Source organism: Manacus candei, unplaced genomic scaffold (genome assembly GCF_025592945.1).
Source record: "Manacus candei isolate 608988 ecotype Guabito, Panama unplaced genomic scaffold, ASM2559294v1 h1tg000060l, whole genome shotgun sequence".
NCBI classification, from domain to species: domain Eukaryota; kingdom Metazoa; phylum Chordata; class Aves; order Passeriformes; family Pipridae; genus Manacus; species Manacus candei.
The window spans coordinates 3,211,030-3,224,452 of record NW_026138108.1 but is presented as its reverse complement, the minus strand read 5'-3'; the positions used below and the strand labels follow the sequence as shown (position 1 = coordinate 3,224,452).

The 13,423-nt window shown below is 38.1% G+C and overlaps 1 protein-coding gene across 8 annotated transcripts in view; it reads left to right on the top strand.

Annotated features, from left to right (window-relative positions):
- Nucleotides 1–10,560, top strand: part of CHID1 (chitinase domain containing 1) — a 111,296-nt gene extending 100,736 nt beyond the window's left edge. For all 8 annotated transcript variants that reach the window (XM_051804230.1, XM_051804228.1, XM_051804229.1 and 5 more), the window contains 3 exons: nt 4,039–4,119; nt 8,180–8,222; nt 10,296–10,560. In XM_051804230.1, the coding sequence (XP_051660190.1) occupies nt 4,039–4,119; nt 8,180–8,222; nt 10,296–10,394 (223 nt within the window). In that variant the 3' untranslated portion in view covers nt 10,395–10,560. The remainder of the gene's footprint in view (nt 1–4,038; nt 4,120–8,179; nt 8,223–10,295) is intronic.
- The last annotated feature ends 2,863 nt before the right edge of the window (nt 10,561–13,423 follow it).

Sequence of the window (13,423 nt, the reverse complement as noted above, 5' to 3'; positions counted from 1 at the left end):
AGGAAGACCTGAGTGAAACCATCACAAGGGGGAAGATGGACCCTATCCAGTTGACTCTCAAACATTTGTTGCCTTGCATAGACACTGTTGATAGATATGGAGAGACAATTCCTGGTAGGTTCACAGTTTAATAACTAAGTCTCTTGTAACTGAAGCAAACTGAAAGAAAATGTGTAGTAGAGATTTTCAAGCTGAATAGTATTTTTATCCTTTGACTGAATCACTCGAGTTTTCTATATGGAAGATAAACTCAGTTTCTTGCAGCAGGAGCAAATGATCCTTCGTTCTGACTAGAGACCTGTTGCTTCTAGTCAGAGTTTTGTTCATGTGAGAACTGAGGAGAAAATATAACGTGTTAGAAAAGAGCATCAAAATGCTCAGTATGCTCAGTAGTGGTTTCCTTTTCACTGAAGTTTTTCGTTGAACAGTGACTCAAGACTAGTAAAGCAAAGTATTTGAGGATTAAAAAAGTTAACCTTCCTTAAAAAATCCCAGTCTAAGAACTTTATATGAAGCTATCTCTTTTCCTAGAATGTATACTCTTGTTGCAAAAGATATACTAGAGACTGGTTCCTTTATATTCTGAACAAAGCATCATCCATGAACATAAATAACTTCTTCGGGGGGACTACAGATTGTAGTTTTTACCTTAACATATTCCAGGGTCATACCATTTTTCATGTTTTGGAAGAAAAGCATCTTAGAAAACGAAGACCAGTCATGAATCTTGAGAACTTTTCATCTGGATCCTTTATTTATTAGTTGAATGTGCAGTAAAGTGCAATAGTGTGTAGGTGTAACCACATTAGTGTTGTTCAGAGATACACATCTTTGGCAGGACTAACTTTACAACTCCATAATATGTATGTTTTGGCTTCTCATTTACTTTGTGGAAGGGAGTGTTTGTTTGAGTCCAACCATGCCTGGCATGTTTGGAACCAGGAGTATCAGTGATAAAAATAACAGTTGGTGTCTGTAGGCCAAGGAAGTGTCCCTTTTAAAAGAGGTGTGGCAGCTTAAATGATCCAGAATGGCTTTTGTCTATGTCAGAACATGCATTTGCAAGGTGGACATGCAGGTGACATCTGCCTTTTGTTACTGTTCCTGATGATCCATGCAGATTTATCATTTCTATATGCTGCATTGGTGCTTCCTTAGAGGCTAGCATCAACAGTGCAGATACTTCATGCTGACCTCATTTCAGGCTAGGACCACAGAAACAGCATGACTTTCTCTACAAATGGTTACAAACTTCCCAGGAAATATGTAGTGCGAGGCAGTGAAGCTGCGTTTTCAGTGTTTATCATTCTCACAAGTGCTGAGGCAGCTTGGTAAAAGAAGAAAGGTAGTAAGTTAGGAGCTGATGGATGAGGAAGCAAATAAATTAGTCTGGATAGAAGTATAAAAGCAGATGTGAACTGGGACAGTGGCAGCAGAAAGAGGGATAAATTAGAAAGAGAGGAGAGTAAAATACCAATAAATATGAGTTGAAAGGAGAAGGGTGAGGTGAGAGGTGGAAAGAAGGAAAACTGACTGTGATGAGCTCCCTGCCCATTCCTTTTCCTCTCTGAGAACTTGGAAATTGATATAGATCTCTGGTACCCCAGACATACTGATATCCCATCTCTCATTCAGTGTGATGGCAAATGTCACTTTTTAATTTTATTTTTTTTTAGATTTTCTGAAACCAATGCATATCAAACATTTGATATGTTGAGTCAAGTACTGCCTCAGCTGGGAGATAATATGTTATGGGTGCCTGGTAAGCATTGGTTTGACTCAAGTGAGTGTGTTGTACTACAGGTGCTGCAGTTTTACACAGGAAGCCTTCCACTTAGGATGCACATAGTAAGATACTACAGAGATAATAGGAAATACGGCATAGGGTTTCACAGACAAGTATCACAGAATTATAGAACATTTTGAGTTGGACAGGACCCACAAGGATCATTTAGTCTAACTCTTGAGTGAATGGCCTGTACAGGGATTGAACCCATGACCTTGACATTATTAGCACTATTCTCTAACCAGCTGAGCTAATCTTCCCATATAAAGTCATATGTTCAGGAATAAAGCTGTGTGCCAGGATGTCTTGGCTGGTAATTCTGGGCTGTAACATATTGGTCCCATAGTCTATATGAGTGTTGTCTCCTGTCGTTACTGAACTTGTCGTTGTGGAATAGGATGGTTTGTTAAAATCAATCTTTACATTTTAAATATACAAAACTAGATATCTTTGCATATATTTCTAGTAGGGCAACTTAAAATCTTGTCTGTCTTACGGGCAGGTTCCAAGGTTTAACTTGCACTATTTGAAAAGGTCCACTGTTCCAGGGCATGTATGTGAGAGGAAGAGTGCAATAGTTGCTCCCATATGTTTGCTTATGTAGATGGGTAAATAGCATGTCTGGCTTGGATTCATTTAATGTAAATACAAAATGAAAATCTTCTCTAAAACCACTAGCAGTAGGCAACAATTTGCCAATATATTTGCCAATATTTGAATAAGCAAACCACAGCTGAAGGGAGAAGATATTCCTGGCAATGCTGAATGTTTTAATTGCATTTAGAATAAGACCAAATAAGAGAAGAAATCTTTTACGAACTGGGAAATGCAAACTGTTGCTGTTTTTTGATGTATATTAGTGAGGTAGAATTTCAGCACTGATGCTGTCAGGATAGTGGCTGATGGAAATTGGTTATAAATGTCTTTGACATAGGAGAGGGAAATTTCTTATTTAGATGATTTGAAAGAAATTTCTCCATCCAATTCCTGTCATAAGCAGAGAAATTATTACAAGAATGAGACCTATTGTGAGAGAGATGGTTTTGACAGATTTTTCAAAAATGGATGGCTAAAGATGCAGGTTGAAAAGATGCAGAAGAAACAGGGGAATAATACATCTCTTATTTGTGTGACACCCACGTGTCCTCTATCACTGGCAGTAGCTTGCCATCTTCTGGTCCTCTTACATGTGGCAGGCAGAAGCTTTGTTTCTGTTTTCCAGTCAGAAACACAGACACAAGGAGACACTATCTCTGCACTGAGGTGATACTGTGAGTTAACCAAGAACATAAATTTACAGCATCCTGGCTATTCCACACTAGCTATTCCAAACCAGTTCCCCTAGCAGTTTTTTGGGTACAAGTAGTACTCTATTCTCACTGTGTCAAGTGAGGTAGGCCATTCCATGTTCAAAATGTCTGTGCAAGAGAATAATGCCAAGAAATCGGTGGTGGAGAAAATTCTTATGCAGAGATACTTAGCAGTGACTTTTCCTTGACAATTACATTTTTAGAAGATTAACTAAGCCCCTTTGATAGAAGAACTTTTCTAATGACATAAGCTACATAGTAGCTTATGATTAAGAATTTCATTGATTAGCCTTAGAGGACACAACTATGCACAACCTTCAGTTGCTGTGCTTTGGCATATGGGTTTCAGGCTGTAGAAGTACTGAAGCATTGCCTTCATGTGCCCTTACAGATTTGCAATTGATGAACATTAATTAATTCACAGAATCACACACAATCATGGAATGGTTAAGGGATCACTGAAGGCCGTCAGGTCCAACCTCCTGCTCAAGCAGGGGCCCCTGGACCACGTTACTGAGGTTTGTGCCCAGCTTTTGAACATCTCAGGGGAAGGAGACTCTACAACCTCTCTGGGAAATCGATTCCAGTGCATAGTCACACAGTGTTCTTCCTCATATTCAGGTGGAACTTCTGTGCATCAGTTTCTGCCCATTGCCTCTTTTCCTACTGCTTGACACCGCTGAGAAGAGCCTGGCTCCATCCTCTTGACACCCTCCTTTCAGATACTTATATACAATGCTTTAGAAAAAAAAAAAGCCTGAATATGTGAACATGGAAAATGGTAAAATGGTTAAGGAAATTAGGTTGTCAACAAGAAGATATTTTTGATACAGTGTTCAGCATCTAAACATGGTAAAACTGCATTTTCAGAAATTTCTGCAATTTAATTTCATAACTACTTCTTAGAAAAATTAATTCCATATCTGTGTTTTTAATTTGCAGGTACATTGAAACCTTGAAGGAACACAAACCAAAAATTATCTGGGATGAACAGATTGCTGAACACTACTTTGAATATAAAAAGTGAGTTACATTTATTAACTTACCATTCTGCAAATATTTTTGGGTACCACCCAGTGACTATAGTATGCTACTGAATTGAACAAATGGAAATTCTGCTGTTTGTGATCTGTATGTCAACACTGAACTGCAGTGTAAAAGAGTGCTTCAGAAAAGAGAAGAAAATCAGAGAAGGATTAATGAAATTACATAAACTAAAACAAACTTTGGAAGACAAGTCTGATGAGTCACATCTCTAGAAGTTATCCATCAAAGTTACCTGTTGAGTCTCAGTTAATCAGAGCCTCTGAGATTAGTACTGTGAACTGTTGGGTGATTACCAATAACTTGGCCAAAAATAGTTCTGAGAAAAATCTGTGCCAAGAGCCTGGTTTTACAAGTCCTACTGATAAGATTGTTCAAGCAACAAACTTCCACTAAATGGAATAGACCATAGAGAAATGTAATAGGAATAAAATTGACTCCCAGATAAAATTTTTAGAAGGACTGAGAGCATTAAAATTATAACTTTCTTTGTCCTCCCTTTTTCATAATGGAATGACAAGAGCATTCCTGATCTAGGAAGAATCCATTTAAAATAGATTTAATACCCCCCCCAGAACATCTTATTAATTCTCTGATAATTTGCTATTTTTATGCAAATATACAAAAATATACTAAAATGAAGCAAACAAATCCTACTACTTCTGCAAAGCTGTGTCTTGTATATTACTCAATGTATTGTTAATGTGAAGACACACCACTTGAAAAGTAGACTAAAACACATTTTAGGGTGCTTTAGAAAAAAGAAATCAGAACTACTTTGTTATTTCCAAAATACTTTCTTGTTTTAAATATTTTTAAATGTAAAAATAACCCCAAACCCTAAAAAATGTTCTATTTTTATGGTTTTAGTTTAATTTTCAAGGTTTCTCTCAGCCTGTAATTTTCTTTTGACTTCTCAGCAACTTGTACTTCCTATCAGAAAAAAGAATTTAAAAAAAATCTGTGTGTTCAGCAGAGTTTTAATTTGTTTTCTGTTTTTGTATGAAAGGACTGGGATCTGTATTCCTTCATATTTAATTATTTGGTATCCTGTTGCAAAATTACTTTGTAGCAAACAATTACAAGTTTTTTGTTAGCTAAAGAGGAATAAATCAGAAGCTCTGTTTTACTGATCTCTAATGCACAATCCAATTGGAGACACAACAAGTCCTGGATGAAAACTTGCTCTCAGAAGAGTAAATCTGAGAGCTCTCTCTGAATGGCATGCTTCTGGGATTCCCGTCTGAATCACATTTCTTATATAGCCCCTTGCAAAATGAACTTGTGGGAAAGGGATAGCTTGTCACTAATATGACATCATTTGCCTTTGAAAGCCAATCTGTGGAGGTTCTTGTGTGTGGGCTTCCTGGAGGAATATGCATAAAGCATACTATGTCTGAAAATCACTCTAAACTTCACTTGTGCTTGCCAGGCAGCTGAGTGGCTCAGTGATTCTGCAGTGGTTCAGCTGGCTCCAGGGGGGGGTTATTTAAGGGAACTCTTTCTCAGTTACCACTTCTGTTACAAAGGTTCAGTTACATTGGACGGGGATGGGAGCCGGGCCTGAAATAGGCTTCACTGATGAAGCATCTCACCTGGAAATCTTGCATGTCTGCAGTGGCTAAGAAATGAAATCATGAATCTTTTAAGAAAAAGCACAGCTAATGATTTCATGTAGCAGACAGAGACTGTCTTTTACAAATAGTTGCAGAAATCTGCTGTCTCTGAGTGCTTGTCCAAGTGCATAGGCAAGTATTCATTTATGTAAGTTGTGAGATTTTAGGAGCAATTCCTGCTTGGTCTGCCCATGCACTCTGTATTTCCTCCTTCCCTAACTGGTAAAGTGGTGCTGTGAGATGACTTGTAGCTCGTCCTTCTCATTATTAGGGGTTTAAAATGCAGCCTTGGTTTTTGTGTCCAATATAGCTTGCCCTGTCTCTATATTTTATACAGCTAGCATTTAATTTAACTGAAAAGCTAGTAATTCAGGGAGTCAGAAAAAGCCTTTCACAGTTTGCATCTAAAAACCAAATGTCTTCATCTTTTTCAGATGAGCATTTAGTAGACACAACTCTCTTTTACTATCTGACAATTTTGTCATCCAGTTGCAACAAAATATCTCAGTGTGTTTACTGTGATATGGTATCAAAACATCTCTCTTGTGAAATGACTTCTTGGATCCTCTATTTTCAATGTCAGCCTTTTCATAAAATCACAGAATCTCAGAATGGTTAAGCTTGGAAGCAACCACTGGAGGTCATTTAGTCCAACCTCCCTACTCAAGCTCTAAAGCCCATTACTCAGGATTGTATCCAGACAGCTATTGAATATCTCCAGGGAAGGAGATTCCACAACCTCTCTGGGCAATCTGTGTCAGTGCTCTGTCACCCTCACAGTAAAGAAGTTCTTCCCCATATTCAGGTAGAACTTCCTCTGTTCCAAAAGGTCGCTCATTCTATTGCTCAGCATCACCAAGAAGAGCCTGGCTCCATACTCTTGACACCCTCCCTTCAGAAACTTATAGACATTGATAAGGTCCCGCCTCAGTCTTCTCTTCTCAAGGCTGAATAGGCCCAGGTCCTTCAGCCTTTCTTCACAAGTGAGAGGCTGCAGTCTCCGGTCCTCTTTGTTGCCCTCCACTAGACCCACTCCAAGAACTCCGTATCTCTCTTGCCTGGGAAGCTCAGACTGGACACAGCATCCCAGGGGCTCAGCAGGGCTGATTAGAGGGGCAGGATCACCTCCCTCACCTTGCTGGCAATGCACTTCCTGGGATACCATTGGCCTTCTTGGCCACAAGGGCACACTGCTGGCTCTTGGACAGGTTGTTGCCCACCAGGACCTCCAGATCCTTCTCCACAGAGCTGCTTTCCCCAGCCTGTATTGGTGCATGGGGCCGTTTATCCCCAGATGCATTTGCCTTTGTTGAATTTCAGAGGGTTCTCCTGTGCCCACCTCTCCAGCCTGTCAAGGTCCTCCTGAAGGGCTGCACAGCGCTCCTGGGTATCAACCACTCCTCCCAGCTTTGTGTCATCAGGGAACTTGCTGAGGAGGCATCTGCCCCTTCACCCATGTCCTTGATGAGTAAGTTAAACAATACTGGGCCCACTATCAAAACTTGGGGGATACCACTAGTGACAGGTCTCCAACTAGACTGTACCAGTGATCACAACCCTCTGGGATCTGCCATTCAGACACTTCTCAATCCACCTCACCACCTACTTGTCAAGCCTGCACTTTCTGGGCTTGCCTGTGAAGATATCATGTGAGACAGCATCAAAAACCTCTTTCACCTCCTTTAAGACTTGTCGTCCTTAAAGGCCACCAGTATGGGTAAATAAGTATCTTGTCTGACTGCCTATATTGTATTTTGTTGTAACCACTTCTTGGATGAAGTGTTATGCATAAAGTACTTTGGGACTTTCACCTGAATCATGAGAGGAGAATCTTTCTGGCAGATTTACCTACAAGCAATACCTGCAGGACAGTGACACAGATACATACTTGACTTTTAGATATGTTGTGTATCTTCTCCCAATAGCTTTTTGGATTTATGTTCTGTGATGTTTGCACATACGTAGGAAAGGGGCAGGAGTAGAAGTTCTTATCTGCAGTAGAAAAGAAGAAGAAATAGAGAAGATTTTGGCTGTACCCTGCCATTGGGAGACAGAGTAGCCAGAGTGCAAATACTGAATGAATGTTAATTGATAGCAAAAGTGTCTGATTTCACAGAAACAGTGCCTCAGCTTCCAGAGTGGAATGAACACTGGGTAAGAAATCTCAAAGATAGGAGCTACTAAATGGCAAGTAGTCCCTGTCTTTGATAAGTATGTATTAATGCTCATGTGCTAAACATACTAGCATATCTTAATTTTACTACCAATAATTCCTTCAAAATAAAGTTGGCAGTTTTCTTCAGCACCGAGTTTGTTTCCTTTTAGTAGAAAGGAATAAAACTGGTTTGAATTCTAACTTTAGTTTAAAATGCTATTGGAATCTATCAAAGCTATTGTGACTATTTGGTTTTCCTGTTTTACAGAAATAAAGGAGGAAAACATGCCGTCTTCTACCCAACACTGAAGGTAGGTGTCAGTTTTTCACATCAGAGGGCTGTAAGAGGACAGAAATGTTTGCTTGACTTGTTGTGTTATTGAGACATTTCAGAAAATGTTGAACTGAGCTGAAGCTTTTGTGAAAGAAGTTTGCCCTTATCTAAATGTTATGTAAATTGTTATGATTCAAAGCTTCAGGTGCCTGTACAAGAAAGTTGTTTTTTCTTTCTAATGCATCATGGGGTTTTGGGATCTCCGAAGGTAAACCATGTCTAGAGATAAGACACAATAGGAAAAACCAGTGCTGTGAGAGGATCTATCAGACACATTGTTAACAGATTGTCAGACAAGAGACCAAAGAAATTTTCCTTCTCATCAGGTTAGCTGAAAGCTTGGAGAACTTTTACCTTTCTCTGTAACAGGATCCTGATTCTCCCTATCAGCCTTCATCACCATGTTTTCTTCAGTTCTGTTTCTGTGGAATATATTTCAGTGTTTTGAAAACTGAGGCATTTGGCCTTACAGTCCTTTGGCAGGACATACAATTTCTGTCTACACAATAGTCTGCGATATACCAGAATACAGAATGAAATGGTTACTTGCAGTCTTAGTTCCTAGGAAATTATCTTTAGATTTTCTCAAATTAAACTAAAGGCAGTATGTTAAGCTGCTACTGGCTTTTCCTATTGGAGGGGAATTGCTTCTGTAGTGAAACTATATAATATTTACAGAGAACAGAGACATTTTTTATGGATAAACTAGTGTGAAATGATCTAAGTCTCTGTTTTCCTGAACAGGATTGTTATCTTAAAAACCATTAATACAAGGATAGTTCCCCTCATCAATCTAATTTGGTGGAAGTACCATTACATGTGGGATATTAATTACCATGTCTAACTATGTTCTTCCTAGTAGTAGCTGTCTTACAGTGTTAGAAAGTTTCATTGTGAACATACCAGCAAAAAGACATTGTGCTGCATGCTGTTATACTACATTCTCTTTGGCCTTGTGGAAGGATTTCACCCTACCCTTGTCAGTAATGACCAGGTTAAGAGCACTCACTCCTGTGCATTCCTTTCACTGTTTCTTCCCTATCAGATACTCAGCTGTGGTGGCTGGTAAATGCATGGTTCTATTTTCAACAGGCTTGTACTTAAATATTTTGAGATTTGTATGCTAGGGCAAGTCAAAGAATTGTTCATGTGATGATGATCAAGATGTTTGGGAAACACTGAATTTTATTACCCCATGATAAATGTCTTTCTTTCTCTTATTAATGGTGTAATCGCTGGTAGGTTGCTCAAAAGTAGCTTGTTCAAGATTAGTTAAAAGCAGTAATGAACACCAGACCCAGTGGATCTGTTAAAGATGCCTTGATACTTTATTCTGTTTTCCGTGAAAATTAGTTTTAAACACATCCCTAGTGTAAGTAGTTTAAACAGTGCAGTGCTGCACTTCAAAGTAAGAAAAGCTGAAAGCAAAAAGGTTGAAAAATAATTATTTTTCTTGTTTGAACTGAAAAAAAATGCAGAACATGAATTGTGGCATTGCTTCCCTTGTAAAACAAATGACTAAACTAACTCAGTGTCTGGAGCTCAAATAGAGATACTTTTCAATATTATCTCCAAGAATCTCTTTAAAAGAGAAATGTGTTAATGTAAATTGTGACTCTGTCCTGGGAAAAGGCAAGAGTAGGTAAGAGATCTTGATGGTATTTGACAAGTTGTTCTGATTGTCTTTAGTGATAAAGTTTTATTTTACCCCTGAGACATTTTTGGGAAGAGTTAGATTTTCTGTGCATTGTGAAATGATAGCCTAAATTAGAATAGTCCTTTGCATAGTTCATAAATCTGATTTATTTCTGTGGCATTTTGTCAATTTAGCTGGTGATCTTTTATTAGGTCATTGAATTAACTGGTACGATTAACTGTCTCTTACTGAATGATTGCTTGCTAACCAGAGACTATTTGAAATACAGACTAGGCTTTTCAGTACTTACTTCAAGGATAGATGTTTTTAAAAGGTCTGATAATGGCATGAAGTCATGGCAGTATGGAGTCTCTAATATCTATGATGTAATTGCTTTATTTGTCTTTGTCTTAGTCCATCCAGTTGCGCTTAGAGCTTGCAAAAGAATTGGGCACTGGAATATCCATCTGGGAACTGGGACAAGGCCTGGACTATTTTTATGACCTGCTTTAAAATGAGAGATGATCTGAGACTGTATTTGCTTCACTGAGGCTCCACCTTCAGTTAATTTGGGTATCCTGGAGAACTGATTTTTAAAACATTTTTTTTGTAATTTATATAATATCTGTATTAAACTTGCATTTTTCCCAATAAAGAACCTTTGCTGATTTGCCACACAGATGTGATTGTTGGTATTTGATAAAATTCAGAGTAAAAAAGCAACAGAAATTTTTCTTAAAGCTCCTGAATTCAGTGTCATTAAAACCAGACCAACATAGCTGGATGGAGTCAGAGTCGAAAATATTTTATGAAGTGTTTTCTACAAGAAATAAAATGAGCAAGTTGATGTCATCTGATCGGAGTTTCAGACGGAGATCTCTCAAACAGCTGCTGGGAATAACCAAAATAATGAAATAAATAAATCCATCAGATTACGTCCAGCAAATTTAGTATCTGCTGGACCCTCTGCATCTTGTCTTCTGATAAGGTAAGTGAACATAAAACGTCGTGGGAGAGACCAATTAGAAGATTCTCCCTCAAGCTGGTAGAAAATCAAGCACTGACAAGTTAAGCTGTTAGCTCTGTTTTTTCATGTTAGTAAATTCCTTAAGTAGTTCTAAGTCACAGTAATCTCAATTTATGACTTGTTTCTAAATCAGTTCTTTTACAAGAGATGCTCTGTGATTTCTCTATTCTGCTTAGCCTGCTTAGTGTCTCAGTTTACAGTATTTAGCACTAGAGCATGATGCATTAGTGGCTAGTTTGTGGGAACTGTAACATTTAGCACTAAAGGCTCTTACGCTGATGATTGATTCCATGGACATGATGGATTCCATGTCCCCAATACACAGAGCCCCACAGCAGCTCTGACAACCCCTAGGTGCTGTGAATGTGATCAGCATCTTTGTGCATGAAGCTGTCATTCTTTAGTTGTGCATGAAGCTGTCATTCTTTAGTTGTACACAATGTTTCTTTTTGCTCCATAATATAGATTTTTTTACGAACCCAAAAGCTGTAACAACCGATCAGTTTAAAAAACAAGCCAAAAAATTTGTGTCCCTGCTTTTTGGTCTATAATATTTGTGTTTGTAGAAATACACAGGCTTCAAAGCAATTTCTTTTAAGGAACTAAGAGATGCTGGGAATTCGATGAGGGTGTCATTGGTCACCAGCAGAGACTCAGCCAAAGAGCTCTGTACTCCCACTGGTGTTCTTCTTGCCACTTACAGTTGTCACAAAGATAACTGCACTCCTCTGTTCACATCCACCCTTCCTAGTAATTAATCTCAGTGGGGAATTTATCTGCCCCTGCTGTTTTCAGAAGAATAAATCCCACTGTAATCCCCCATTGATTAAAGAACTATTGATCTTCACCTTTCTGATTTAGTTCTGGCATCTCTCGACTTCTCACATTGCGAGTATCCAACAGGGCTCACTAATCAGGCTTCTTTCTTCCATACCATTAGTAGTAAGATAATTTGCTACATGAATCCTTGTGTTCAATTAACTTGTGCTGTTCTGGATACCATTTCCAGAGTGACTTTAAATTGCTTTTGAATGAACTAGAAAGTTCAAGAATTAAATTCTATTAGACTGGTTTTTTACTTTCCGTAGCACTACTGGACCAGATTGTCTCAGAAAAAAATACTCAGAAGTGGAAGGGATTGTGTTCTGAAATGGCATCCATTTTTATATTAACTAGTATGTAGCTTTCAAAACTGGATGTGGGGAAGAAAATAGCATTTCATTTTAGCTTGTTGTTTTGTCTCTAGAAAAGATACATATAATCTGTCATGTTTTTCATGTGTTTTTTATATTCTATATTGATTCTTTATGAAATTCATGATTCCAATTTGTCTGTGAGTTGTTATGTTAGAAAGAAACGTCTTTTCCACCCTTAGAGATAGAACAAATACCTCTGTGTGTCAAAGAGATCAAACTAACTCTTGCTGTATCATGAAAAATAAATACCAAATAAGAAGTACCAGATAAGATTTTGAGCCATCCATGGTACATAGGTGCTCGAGACCAAGGATGTTGCCTTTTGTCTTTAAAAACAAAACATGTTTGTTGCTTTAGAAATAATATTCCAAAAGAAACAAAGTTGGTGTTATTCTTTATTTTGAAGTTCTCTGTTAAAAAAAAGGAAAGAAACAAAAAAAGGGGTGAGCACCAGAAGGCATGTGAGCTCCAGAATGAATGAAAAACAGCTTCTGAGGGGTTAGTCTTGTGTTCCCCTAATTTTTCAGTGTGTAGGAATGTCAGGTTGTCTTGTAATAGATATGAGAGATTTGGGAAATCAATGAGCCACAATGAGCTTTCTTTTGAAATTTGCACCTCACCAGGTTTATGGAAAGATGACACAGAAAAGAGATGCTGATATGAAAGGGGGTTCTGCAGAGCATCTGTTTTTAGGAGAAGTGGGGAAAACTGAGTGAAGGGTAGAAGGTGGAGGGGAGTGCTGGAGTGGCAGTGCTGTAAGGTGAATGTCATTCCCTCCGTTCAAAAAGAACAGAAAATAAACAGAAAGCACTGTTTTACAACACAAAGAAACATTTTTTCTGTTAAAAAAAAAAACAAACCTGAAACAAACAAACAAAACCGAAAAACACAAATATTCCTAAAATGAGGTACTTAGCAGGGCAAGGCCAAAGATACTGGACCTAAAGGATCGAGAGTATGACTGAGAAGAAATATTGAGTGTTTCTATTAAAACAACTTATATATATAAGTATAGCAAACAGCTTACATATAACAAACAGTGACATGGAAGTGTGTTTCTTTCAACACAGTATATCATAATTCAGTTTTCTAAAGTACACTTAAGGAAAAAAAAGCTGTGTTCTACTTTGTGGCTCTGTTGCAAGAAAAATTTCTTCTTATTTAGATAAGATCTCGGGTGCTGTGAATGTAAAGGTATCTTTGATCTACCCTATGTCAAGTGGAGCTTTTTTCCACCTTTGCTCTTGTGTTTCTGAGTGATTTATTTTTTGGGTTAGACTTACACAGTTAAGATAAATTCATTTCTCTGCACAATTTCT